General features: G+C 42.3%; 1 protein-coding gene across 2 annotated transcripts; it reads right to left on the reverse strand.

Moving 5' to 3' along the window:
* Positions 1–1953: 1953 nt before the first annotated feature.
* frs3 (fibroblast growth factor receptor substrate 3) lies at positions 1954–13894 on the reverse strand. Of its 2 annotated transcripts, XM_029775809.1 has the most exons (7): positions 13623–13894; positions 10802–10926; positions 10630–10718; positions 9792–9978; positions 9305–9466; positions 7128–7252; positions 1954–6922 (listed from the first exon to the last, which is right to left on the reverse strand). In XM_029775809.1, the coding sequence occupies exons 3-7, from the start codon at positions 10693–10695 to the stop codon at positions 5528–5530; spliced, it is 1935 nt and encodes a 644-aa protein (XP_029631669.1). In that variant the 5' UTR covers positions 10696–10718; positions 10802–10926; positions 13623–13894; the 3' UTR covers positions 1954–5527. The 2 variants fall into 2 exon arrangements, with proteins under 2 accessions (XP_029631669.1, XP_029631670.1); XM_029775810.1 differs by lacking the exons at positions 10802–10926; positions 13623–13894 and having other exon boundaries at positions 10630–10801.

Raw genomic sequence — 13894 nt, forward strand, 5'->3', positions numbered from 1 at the left:
TTTGTCAAATAGCCATTACACAGCCTGGAGGTGTGTTGGGTCATTGTCCTGTTGAAAAACAAATTATAGTCCCACTAAGTGCAAACCAGATGGAATTGTGTATCGCTGCAGAATGCTGTGGTAGCCATGCTGGTTAAGTGTGCCTTGACTTCTAAATAAATCACTGACAGTGTCACCAGCAAAGCACCCCCACACCATCACACCTCCTCCTCCAGGCTTCACGGTGGGAACGACACATGCGGAGATCATCCATTCACCTACTCTCACAAAGACACAGCGCTTGGAACCAAAAGTCTCAAATTTGTACTTATCAGACAAAAGGACAGATTTCATTGCTCATGATTCTTGGCCCAAGCAACTCTCTTCTTATTATTGGTTTCCTTTACAGCAATTTGACCACGCAATCTCCTCTGAACAGTCAATGTTGAAATGTGTCTGTTTACTTGAACTCTGTGAAGCATTTATTTGGGATGCAATTTCTGAGGCTGCTAACTCCAATAAACTCATTATCTGCAGCAGAGATAACTCTGGGTCTTCATTTCCTGTGGCGGTCCTCATGTGAGCCAGTTTCATCATAGCGCTTGATGGTTTTTGCAACTGCACTTGAAGAAACTTTAACAGTTCTTGAGATTTTACGGATTGACTGACCTTCATGTCTTAAAGTAATGATGGACTGTCGTTTCTCTTTGCTTATTTGAGCTCTTGCCATAATATGGACTGGGTCTTTTACCAAATAGGGCTATCTTCAGTATATCACCCTACCTTGTCACAACACAACTGATTGGCTCAAACACATTAAGAAGGAAAGAAATTCCACAAATTAACAAGGCACACCTGTTAATTGAAATTAAATCCAGGTGACTACCTCATGAAGTTGGTTGAGAGAATGCCAAGAGTGTGCAAAGCTATCATCAAGGCAAAAAGCTTGAAGAAGATATTTAGATTTGTTTAACACTTTTTTTGGATACTATTTCATAGTTTTGATGTCTTCACTATTACTATACAATGTAGAAAATAGAACAAAAAAAGAAATATCCTTGAATGAGTAGTTGTGTCCAAACTTTTTACTGGTACTGTATATATATATATATATATATATATATATATATATATATATATATATATATATATGTACATACAGAGGAGATACATACTTACAAGAAATACAAATATACGAAGAAGAAACTCAGATTGCAAATTTTGAAATTTAGAGAAAACTTCTGACCACTCACCTTTTTTTGTTTTCAGCAAGGATAGAAACATTAAGCATAGTTGCCCTTCATCTATACAGTCTCTCTTTGCTTATTACATTCATACCGCAGGTAAAACCAAGACCAGAGGGTGAGAGAGAGTCATTGGCGTCTCTCAGAGAGAGTCCTATAGAGTTCCTAGTGAATCTCAGCCAGGTGTGTCCCTGGCCTGTAGTCAAAGTCATAGTACTAAACCACATTTGGCACTCAGTCAAATATTAGTGTACATCACAGTCATTTAGTTTGGCCTACCCAACCTTTATATCAATCAATCAACACACATTATTATCACCATTAACATACAGGTTCAACAGGTTTCAATTGCTCTGGTCTTATTGGACTAGAAGAGCATTAGCTCAGTATGTGATTGAATGAAAATAACGGACCCCTGTCTGCATCATCGTCACCCACCAGTGGATATCACACATGCATTCAATGGTAAATAAATAAACAAATGAACAAACAAACAAAAACATTTTGAAATACAGTACCAAATCACTGTAACATTCCTTAGATTTTGAGCTACTTTGTTTGTACCTTGGTAATATTATGGAACTAAGTGCATTTTGGACCTAGAGCTGCATTTTGAGGGGCTGTGGAAGGAAAATTACTTATTTTCTCATAATCCCGAGCATCGTAGCAAGAAACGCCACCTTGTGGTGGTCAGGCAGTTGTGATGAAATTACATAAAAGAGCAAAAAACTGTTGTTTGAATTAAATTCTGGTCAAACTTTATTTTAAGGTACACATATTAGCTACTAATTTGTAGTTTATAAGTGTGTATATACGTAGCTCATAAGGTCTTTATTGTGTCTTATTAGCTATACATTAGGCCTCAATTAAGTGGTTTATTATTTAAACATAAGTCATGTGTTACCGGACAATCCTTCATTGTTAATCTTTTGTCGCTTTTCAAGGAAAATCTAAGTGACAACATTGATATGACAAGATATGAATCCCAAAGTAATTTCTGGTAACACTTTAGTATAAGGAACACATTTTAAAGTACTATTCCTGTGTAGCTTTACAATTAAGTGTCACCAAATTGATAACGATGACTGACTAATGAATATACAAACCGTCAAACCGTTAGAAACAGTCCGAACCACTGTATCAGTGCAAACACAGTACACAGAGATGTTTGCCGTATGCCTTCTGACACCTAACCTGGTCCTTTAAAAGGCTTCGACATTCGAAAGCCACACGTCGTCCAGAAAGCTTGGCAACAGTCACTTATGGCACAATTAAGTCAGGTGTTGAGTAAGCGCAAATCTGCTGTATAAGACAATCAAGAAAACAGAAACATACATTTTTTTGGTTCACGTTCTAATCTAAGCATGTATACAATAACAAAGTTATAATATTGTCAACAGGAGGCCTGAGAGAGGTCTTAGTTCCAATGCTGATTCACATAAAAACAGGGGATCAAATACAACAGACCTGTGGAACCATTAACAGCGCGCCTCGAACCTCGCACACATTGGTCTGAATAAACCTCATCTCCAACAACACATCTCTATTTAACCATTATTGCCAAATGTAAACACCCTTTAAATGTATCACGAAAATATATATGTGTGCAAACGGATAAATCCCTGTCTGAAAAATGCCCACAAACAGTGAGGAGACCTACGTATATCTTTCCATCAGATTAAATAAGCAGTTATGAGGATTACAGTTGCTAAGCCTGTGCTGCGCCTTCAGCCACATTACTTCAGATTAGACAGACAGATTGTAATGAAAACAAGGTTTGGCATGTGGATTGATCACACCAATCCAAGAGAAACAAGAAATAGAAATGAGAAATTAAAACTTCTTTGAATTAAAAACACATTTTCATACTGGTAGCCCTGATGCAGTGATCTTGAATGAATACGAAAATGGTAGTTCCATTTACTAAACGATATGGTAAACAATCCTGCATAGCCACTACCATCCCTACCTCCTCTTACTGTCTGAACTTCTACCTTATAGCAGCGTAAAACCACTGGAGTTGTGAAGACTAGATAGATATAACGAATCCGTTGTCTCACTCCGATATGGCTGTCAATGTATAGCCTAGCCTATGAGGTGAAATGTGTCTTTCTTGCCCTTTCTTGTCCAGTTGACCTGGATCAGCTACACGGATTCATGAGGAGGAGTACAAAGGGTTAACAATATATCAACCCTGACCCCGTTCAGTATGTATCAAGAGTCTCAGAGTAGGAATGTTTTTGCCTTTTTCGATCATAATGAATACGATTACACGGACAGGGGAGACCTGATCCTAGATCAGCACTCCTACTCTTGATACATACGGCCCTTGACCTCCAAGCTCTTTCCTTTGTTTTTGACATGTAGGCTAACTCCTTGCCTCTTAGCCCTCAGGTTTTCTATTACACGTCCTAATGGCACATAGATTGGATTCATAATGTTCATACAGGTAACAGTAAAGATTTGGCACTTTAATATATTAATACAGTCTTTCTTCTTCAGAATGTAATGTTATTAATTACAGGCATAACAATGGTATTACAATGGTGTCCCAGACAGTGTGACGATGACTGGTGATACTTTGGTCTCCAAATCACCAACTGGCTAGATTACGAAAAACTGTTTGTCACATTTTTATGCAAAACAATCACCATATAGACATCTCAATGAATGAATAAATAAATAATATCCTCAGCCAAATGCTCAATGATATAAGACTTTCCATAAACGGTTAACATTAAAACATAATGATATATTCCCCTTTAAAAACAGACCCTCAGTTGATAACCCTCAGTTATCAATCTGATACTTACTAAAATAGTAAACCGGTAATTTTTATATGAGGTTATTATTAATATCTTTAAGCCATTATCACAGGTTATCAACTTCTTCTCTAAAAAATGTAAGTTGCTATAGGTCTCTATAATGTTGCAACAAAAAAAAATACATCCATACAATATTTGGGTCTGTGTGATGACATCACCATCTCGAAGGAGTTTTGTCAGATCACGACCTTTCTGTTACTCCAGATGAGGGATTCGGAACTGTGGGGACTTCAAAGGTAAAAAGTGCAAAGGTAACCATAGTTTAGGAATTAGATATGGATTCCTATTCAAGTGGAATGGATATGGAGTCAGAGATGAATTCCATCGTCTCAATAGTTGTGTCGTGTGCGTGTGTGTGTGTGTGTGTGTGTGTGTGTGTGTGTGTGTGTGTGTGTGTGTGTGTGTGTGCGTGCGGATGTTGAAAATCTAACAGACTGTGACTGTATCATATTATCAAGGTTACTATTATTTCCATTTTAGATTCAATTTCAACATGAAAAATATATGATATTTAATCTTGGATTAAGAGAGAAAATATATTCCAAAAAAAATTCTGCTTTGGGGTCTTTTTTTTTGTTGACTAAAAATATAATACTGAATAGGATGTAAGATTACAATTCCAAAGGATAATGTGCAAACTGTACTGATCTGTACTAATTCCTGAGGGCAGATAGTTATAAATAAATATCATCAACTGTCCTTTCGATCAGTCACGGGGTCAGAAGAAGTGCTTGTGAGGTGAAGAATGCACATTATTATAATTCAATTGGGGGAATAACAAACTGTTTTCATGTCAAAAAATGTTCAGTCAATTTTACAATGTAGACTAGTAAACCTGAACTCGATAGTAGCCCATGTTCGTAAACGGGGACGTAAAATAAATAAAACAACAACACTGAATGATAACAGAATGAGGAACCTAGCTACTTTATGACGGGCAATACTCTTACATCTAAAATCAACCATCACTGGTCAAACACAAAGTTGGAGACCTGACTCGTCCATTCCTGCTCCCACCCTGAACCAAACCCGGGGCCTTGGCACTCAACCAACACAAAGCTAAAAAAAAAAGAACATTGCCAAACGGTATAACCAAAAACAATGGTAGCTTAAGGGTTTAACCATAAACCCAGCCAACCACGACCAAGGTTTCTGCTGCTAACTCAGATAGCATCTCACCACAGTCAGAAGGTGACCCACAATAATATGGCAACTTCAAACCAATCTTGCTCCATAAAGTGGAATATGCACAGATAGGTTTTAGTTAGTTTTCTAATTAGGTACCTGTATATGATCCAGCTGGCCAGGACAGGACAGGACAGAACAGGCAGGTGGCTGGATGAGAGTGAGGGGTCCAGTGTGCTGCTGAGTTGCCTATACCTGTCTGTCCAGCCAAGCGCTCCACCCAAACCTGTTTCTCTCGCTCTCTCTCTACTCCCTCCCTTCATCTTTCTCCGTCTCTCCTCCTCCTCACTGCATCTACAGAGGCAGGTCTGTGCTGTTGTGACGAGTCTTTCTCGATGTCCCATCGTCCCGGGGGAGGGCTTTCTGCAGGTTGGACATGGCTGCTGTCTTCTTCAGGTCAATCACAGCGTAGAACTCACTGCGCCGTGGGGCCTGCTGGGGGCCACATTTGAGGGGTGGCAGGCGCTGGTGCTGTGGCTGGGGCTGAGACTGGGCTCCCCCTCCTCCACCCCCCCCGAGGGCCTGGCACGGCGGCTCCGCATCGAGGTCCACCTGGATGTAGTTGAGCTGCCTCGACGGGGGCATGTGACTGTGCTCGCAGCCCTCCCCCCGACCAAACCCTCCTCCAGGCCGCCTACGGAAATCAAAGCTGAATATTCGGCCGCCCCGATCCGGCTGGCTGTGGCAGGGCTGGAGGTGCTGGGGTTGAGGGGGGCAGGCATGTCGCAGCCGACTGGGCTGGACCTGAACCTGGACCTGCTCTGTGTTGACATAGTTCTGCAGGGCGTCACGGTGGATCCCCCCCCTCCCCAGCCCTTCCTGGTGGTACCCGTTGGGCGTCCCTGGACCCTCCGAAAACTCGTACTCGTCAAAGTCCTCCTCCTCTTCCTCGTACTCCTCCTCATCCTGCTCCTCGTCATCCTCGTCCTGCTCCTCGTCTCTCTGCAGGGCACGGTACTCCCACACCGGGGGCAGCGACGGCAGGTTCTCGTAATTGAGCAGAGCTGTCCGCCGGTGACCACCGCCCATCCCTGCGCCCCGCTCACAGGGGTACCCCTGGGGGGGCAGAGAAGATGGGCCGTGGGGGTGCGGGTTGAGGGGGTGTGATTGTGGGTGAGAGTGACTGTCTCCGGTGGTGCTGCTGCTGCTGCTGGAGCCCACAGACTGGGACATGCTGCTGGGGCTGAGTCTCAGCCGGCGGCCCCCCCTCAGGCCGTTGATATTCTCGTAGGTGAGCTGGCAGCCCTCCTGGTGTTCGTGGCCAGGGTGCCGGTGCATCACGTGGTGGTAGTGAGGGTGGTGATAGGAGTGGGAGTTGTACACGTGCAGAGGAGGCTCGTCCCCCTCTGTCTCTGAACCTGTGGCGCCCTCTACAGGCCGCATGGCGTGTGGATTGTGGCCCCCGTGCCTCTCCCTCTCTCTCTCCAGCAGGTGGCGCTGTGCAGGGGTGGGTCCCAGCATGAATTTCACCTCCTGAGAGGAAGGCTGAAGGAATACCTGGGGTTCCTTGCGTTGTTCCTCGAGTGGACAACAGTGCATGCTGGTCTGCCCACCTCCTTGGCCCACGACAGGCATGGCTCCCCGGGTTGACTCAGGGAAGGAAGTGGGCCGCACCTCGGGTAGGGAGTGTACACAGTGTCGACTGGAGAGCTCCCCATCCACAGTAACAGTATTCACATAGGTGTGAGCCTGCAGAAGGAGAGGGAGAAGGAGACAGAGAGAGCGAGAGCGAGAGAGGGAGAAAACAGAGATTAGCAAGGACTCAGAGATCACCCTTCCCTAGGATATTACCGACACATTGCGAGGTGAAGAGTCAGCAGTGGTTACAGTGCTGCTTGGTTCGGCACTATAATCAGAAAATCATACTACTATAGAGGTTAGGGGTCAGTCTTACCTGGTCCTCCAGGCCCATGTGGCTGTGGCCGTGAGGGTTGTCAGTTAGAGAGGGCTGGGAGGATTCAGCTCTCATGGGATACCCCGGGTACCCGTTGGGAAAACCCTGGACAGGGAATGCTGGAGCTGGAGACAGAGAACAATACACACAGTGTTGAATGGGAGTCTGGGTGAATGAGGTTAGATGTTTTTACGCCTAATGGTGTGTGTGTGTTTCAGGGTCTCCATTAACCGGTAATAGCTGGCTTTTGGCAACAAACAAAAAAAACGAAAGGCCGATAAATAAAACTGCCGCCGGCCAATTGTTCGGGAGAAGAAGAAAAATCTCATTGCAATATAAGCCTTTTTAGTCTATTCATTGATGGAAATACCAGGCTATGTAAATTCATTTGACTGGTCATGCTTATCGGTCTATATGTTAATTTGCATAATTTTGTGGAATTAAATTGGTGCATATGTATTTTCGTTAGTTCTTAAGTATCTTATTTATCAAATGCGCACAGCATGCAGATATAGAGCCTAGTTTCAGTGGAAAATCTGTCAGACAGCAGGAGAGCTGCTGCTACAGCTCCTCAAACAGATTGTTCGTTGCTGCTGTAGTGAAACGTGCTTTAATAAGCCCAATCATTGCGCAACAATTATAAATACAATCGCATGTTAAAAACAGTTTTAATGGCCACGATTAAAAAGAGCTACTATTTTTATTTCTCAACTGGTAGCCTAATTGAAGTGCGCTTCCCATTTGCCAATTAAGTGCATCTGTAGGCAACGTTACGCAGGCTTCAGTGCGTCACACACCCCTTTCCAACAAGCTGGAGGCAGTATGCATTTTGAGACCATACACTTATCTGTTTGAAACCTGAATGTTTTACATCATATTATGAGGCATGTCTTACCTTGCTTCAAAGTAGCCTAGCCAAAATCTGACCATTTCGTGGAGGCAATTATTTTATAAAGACTTACACATTACAACCAGTAACATATTTCTCTCATGTTCTATTGGTTTTCAAATCAACTTTCATTAATTGTCCAGTAGCCAAAGGCACAATCCTAGTCATATTAGCAACCCATGTTAGTTGTTAAATCAGTTTCGCATTCTAAGTTTCACATGAAATCGCTCGCAGTGTTTTCCTGCAAATTTCTTTCTTTGGCATTATGGGACAAACATTCGCGTGTAGCCTACTGCCTTGCGCGCATTGCTGCGCTTATAATGTGAAGAAATAATAGTTGAGCAACATTTTAAGCTAAACGTTCTGGTCTGTTGCATCAGCCTCAATGCTTTATAAAGTTTATTTTTAGGTAGCTTGGTTGTATAAATTTGGGATCTATTGTCCCACAACTGTCCCAGAGTCTGTTCGGAATAGGCTATTTCTTTCTTGCACAGAACGACAAGCTGACTAATAGAAGAGGTAAACTTTTCTACTATGGGGGATAGTAGATTGACATAGGCTAGTGATTTTGCTGTTCGTTACTCGTCTTGTTGGCTGAGGAAATGTGGACAGTTATTCTAACATCTTCAAAGTGCGCATCGGAATTAGGTAGGAAGGACACACGTCATTGCATCCTCGAGTTGCATGTTCTGTTAAGATGAACTACCATAATCTAAATGTGATTTTGGTCATTCTAAGCTCCTAATCAGGTTATGCAGCCAATGCATATGGGTCCTGTGAATTTCGCGAATGTCTGGTCAATTAAAATGCTGCCGGTCAATTGTCCGGGGCCACATTTTCCAAACGGAAACCCTGGTGTGTGTCTATGTTTGTGGTGTATTGCATAGAATGATTTGTAATGTAACCTTTGTTTTACCCACAAGTCATTGTATTTTCGACCCTTTCACCTCCTTCTTTGCTCTATTCATCCACCTCCCTCCCTGCCTCTGAACAGGTTGGAGCATGGAAACTGGGTTTGACGAAAGGATTTACTGTAAGACATTTCGACACCAGATCCCTGATCTCCGGAATTATTACGGAGTTTTTCCCCCCAAACTACTTTCAAAACATCAAACACATATTCTCAGCTTTTGTGTCACATCTGTCCTGCATTGCAGTGAAATTGCTACACAAACACCTTCACAGCATTCAACAAAAGCAAAGAAGCAATCATGTACTGTATAGATGACGCGCACGTGTGTACTGGATGTTTGTGTGTGTGTGTGTTTATATTTGTGTTTGTGCTTACTGTTGGGTGTCTGTGGGGTGCGAGGCATGTCTATCTCTCGTGCGTGTCCACTGCCGGTCATGATCATAGGCTCCTCCACCACATTGATACTGTTGCACTGCATCAGCTCCTGGAGGAGGTTGAAGATCTCCTCCGCACGAGAACATTTAAACGCAAAGATTCCTGCACGACCACAGAGAAAACACACACATACATGTTTAAGTTATCTTAAATGAATCGAAAACTGTTCCTGACCGAGAAAAAAAAAATTAAGAAAATGTAGAAGTTTTCTGAAACAATTCACTCAACGACAACAACCAACTTTAGGCTTCTAATATGACAGCAGCTAGCTAATCAGTTAAGTACAATTCTCCCATTACAATTGTGGTTCATTTTCGTACAAAAGTAGAACAAGTAGAGCACTGCATATGCACACGTACGTACACACATTTCATAGGGCAACGTTTTGTCTATGTAGTGTTAGCTAAGCCAGGTGGTTCAGACTCACCCTGTCCAGTCTGGCAGCGCCGGCCACTCTCGAATGAGAACAGGTTGGAGTCGTAGCCGTAGCGCCGCAGACACAGGTAGGGCCACCGGATGGCGTCCCTCTTGCGCGTGTGCAGGATGAGCTCGGTCTCGGTGAGCTCCATGGTCCCAGAGCCCAACTCATTCCCCTCGTCATCCACATTGGTTACCTGGAAAATACCAAAAAGTACAATCAAGTTATCCCAATCAAGTTTGTGGTCCCACTTTAAACGAGCTACAACTTATAAAGGCTTTATATAGCATACATTTGGTCTTCGTAAGCACGTCGTAGACGCAGAGCATAAATATGTGGCTAATTTGTATTTGGAGGTACATTGTCTATAATGCAGACATTAACTGTATACAAAGCTTAACAGAGCACAGTACAGATATTAGGCATCATTAGATAGCTGAGCCATAATAGCCTGGGGTATAGGATTAAACACAGGAAAGAACAGTTCCTCATAACAATAATATACCATGGACTACACTCTAGAAAAAAAGCTGCTATCTAGAACCTAAAAGGTTATTTGGCTGTCCCCACAGGAGAACCCTTTGAAGAACCTTTGTTGGTTCCAGGTATAACTCTTTTGGTTCAAATTAGAACCGTTTTGGGTTGCATGTAGAACCCTTTCCACAGAGGGTCCTACATGGAACCCAATATGGTTCTACCTGCAACCAAAAGTGGTTTTACCTGGAACCAAAAAAGGTTCTCCTCTGGGGACAGCCAAAGAACCCTTTTGGAACACTTTTTTCTAAGAGCGTAGGTAACCGATACACCACACACTAGGTAGCCAACAGATGAGGGTTTAGAGATGAACCTTGAATTTGGTGAGATGGTTGTCTTGGATGGGGTCTCTGTATAGACAGCTCCAACAGCTCCCCATAGCTTCAGCAGGACAGCTGAAACCTACAGTACAGAGGGAAAGATACAGTAGATAGACATTACCCCATGAACACACACACACACACACACACACACAGTATTCCTACCTAGTCCAGGCCATCAGTGGGAGTGATCCCAGCATCAATCCCAGAGTCCTCTGCTGGGTGTCATGGTTGAGAGAGAGATAGTAGGTTTGATGGAAATCTTCAACAGGAGCAGTATTTTCTCCCTCCTGCAAGAGAGGAGAGTAACATGGTTAAATAATGCAAAGAAGGTTTACTACTGGGCATGTATTCATAAAGTGTCTCAGAGTAGGAGTGCTGATCTAGGATCATGCACCCCTCTAATCAATAATGATCTAAAAAGCTAAACTGATCCTAGATCAGAACTCCTACTCTTAGACACTTTATGAATACGGGCCCAGGTTTACAATATACAGTAACAGTCAAAAGTTTGGACACACCTACTCATTCAAGTGTTTTTCTTCATTTTTACTAATTTCTACATTGAAGACAAATAGTGAAGACATCAAAACTATTAAATAACACATCTGGAATCATGTAGCAACCAAAAATGTGTTTTATATTTGAGATTCTTCAAAGTAGCCACTTTTTGCCTTGATAGTTTTGCACACTCTTGGCATTCTCTCAACCAGCTTCATGGGGTAGTCACCTGGAATGCATTTCAATTAATAGGTGTGCCTTGTTAAAGTTAATTTGTGGAATTGCTTTCCTTCTTAATGTGTTTGAGCCAATCAGTTGTGTTGTGACAAGGTAGGGGTGGTATACAGAAGATAACCCTATTTGGTAAAAGACAAAGTCCATATTATGGCAAGAACAGCTCAAATAAGCAAAGAAAAATGACAGTCCATCATTACTTTAAGACATAAATGTCAGTCAATCCGGAACATTTCAAGAAGTTTAAAAGTGATCGCAAAAACGATCAAGCACTATGTTGAAACTGGCTCTCATGAGGACCGCCACAGGAAAGGAAGACCCAGAGTTACCTCTGCTGCAGAGGATAAATAAATTAGAATAACTGCACTTCAGATTACAGCCCAAATAAATGTTTCACAGAGTTCAAGTAACAGACACATCTCAACATCAACTGTTCAGAGGAGACTGCGTGAATCAGGCCTTCATGGTCGACTTGCTGCAAAGAAACCACTGTTAAAGGACACCAATAAGAAGAGACTTGCTTGGGCCAAGAAACACGAGCAATGGACATTAGACCGGTGGAAATTTGTCCTTTGGTCTGATGAGTCCAACATTTCAGACTTTTGGTTCCAACCGCCTTTCTCTTTGTGAGACGCAGAGTAGGTGAACAGATGATCTCCGCATGTGTGGTTCCCACCGTGAAGCATGGAGGAGATGGTGTGATGGTGTGGGGTGCTTTGCTGGTGACACTGTCAGTGATTTATTTAGAATTCAAGGCACCCTTAACCAGCATGACTACCACAGCGTTCTGCAGTGATAGGCCATCCCATCTGGTTTACGCTTAGTGGACCGGACTATCATTTGTTTTTCAAAAGGACAATGACCCAACACACCTCCAGGCTGTGTAAGGGCTATTTGACCAAGAAGGAGAGTGGTGGAGTGCTGCATCAGATGACCTGGCCTCCACAATTACCTGACCTCAACCCAATTGAAATGGTTTGGGATGAGTTGGACTACAGAGTGAAGGAAAAGCAGCCAACAAGTGCTCAGCATATGTAGGAACTCCTTCAAGACTGTTGGAAAAACATTCCAGGTGAAGCTGGTTGAGAGAATGCCAAGAGTGTGCAAAGCTGTCATCAAGGCAAAATGTAGCTACTTTGAAGAATCTCAAATATAAAATATATTTAGATTTATTTAACACTTTTTTGATTACTACATGATTCCATGTGTTATTTCATAGTTTTGATGTCTTCACTAATATTCTACAATGTAGAAAATAGTAAAATAAAGAAAAACCCTTGAATGAGTAGGTGTGTCCAAACTTTTGACTGGTACTGTATTTTTTATTTTATTACCAAAGTGAAGTTTGAGTAAAACAACAAGTCTATCACCCAAACTCTGAGTATGAAGTCGACTAGGCCTATTTCATCACCTGTATTCCAGAAATAAATGAAGACAAAAATATCCAAGATAAAACCAGACATTAGAAGTGTGGGTCATAAATCCAAAGCCTTTAGAGTAGTCTGGTGTCACCCTTGGGACCAGAGATAAATAATAGCATGTCAGCTGGCCCAGATATTGGTATTTCCACTAGTATGATGCATCATGTATTTTAATTGATGGTCATGTTGCATTTGCTACATTAACATGTTTATTAGGCCTACCATGTTATAACTTCAGAAACTGACTACTGAGAAAAACAGACTAACATGAATTTGTGCAATCCCCCCAATCAAACTGGACTTCCATTAGACGCACCAGCTGTCAATATGTCTTACCTGCCCATAATATGAGAGAAATGCTTTGATCATTCACACACGTGATTTCTGTTAGGGCTTACATACAACATGTATACGCGATCCTGTCCTGATGTGATATAGGTACTACCCTGTATTATTAAGCGGGAGGGAAATGTAATTCCTTTTCAAAAGAGATGCTATAGCCATAATCAATATGCCACTTAATATTATTGATTTCATTTCGTCATCCAGACACTAAGAAAACACAACGCATGGGGATATCTAAAAATAAAATAAATACAATGAATCGAGACGTCGCCATACAAACGCACGATGACACCGACAGCATTCATCAATTTGCAGCGCAACAGACGAACAGGTTTGATTGTAACATAACAGTTTTTTTGTGTATGAAACACTGCACCGACATTGTTTATCTATGAAAATGGGAGGGGACACATATGAGAATGCCATATCGCAGATATAACAGGTTTACTAGCTAAAGGAAACATATAGCAGCGGTTGCTACTCACATGTTTGGCAAGGATTGTTAGGCTGGCTATACGAAACGGGAACGATCAAGGCTGCAAATTGTTGTCAACGGCGGCTGCGAGAGTTGGTCAGCTAGGAGTCGGTTTCTGATGCTATTGGATATGACACTTGCTTAATAAGAAAGGAAAATAAATTACGTGAAAATAAAGCAATAAACTGTTGTTGTTTTTTTCCCCTTTACGCCCCCTGCTGCAGCACGGGCCTCTCTTTGACATTTCCCGACCAACGGGTTGAGAGTTCACAATCAGACAAC

The sequence above is a fragment of the Salmo trutta genome, chromosome 14, assembly GCF_901001165.1.
Source record: "Salmo trutta chromosome 14, fSalTru1.1, whole genome shotgun sequence".
Classification (NCBI taxonomy): domain Eukaryota; kingdom Metazoa; phylum Chordata; class Actinopteri; order Salmoniformes; family Salmonidae; genus Salmo; species Salmo trutta.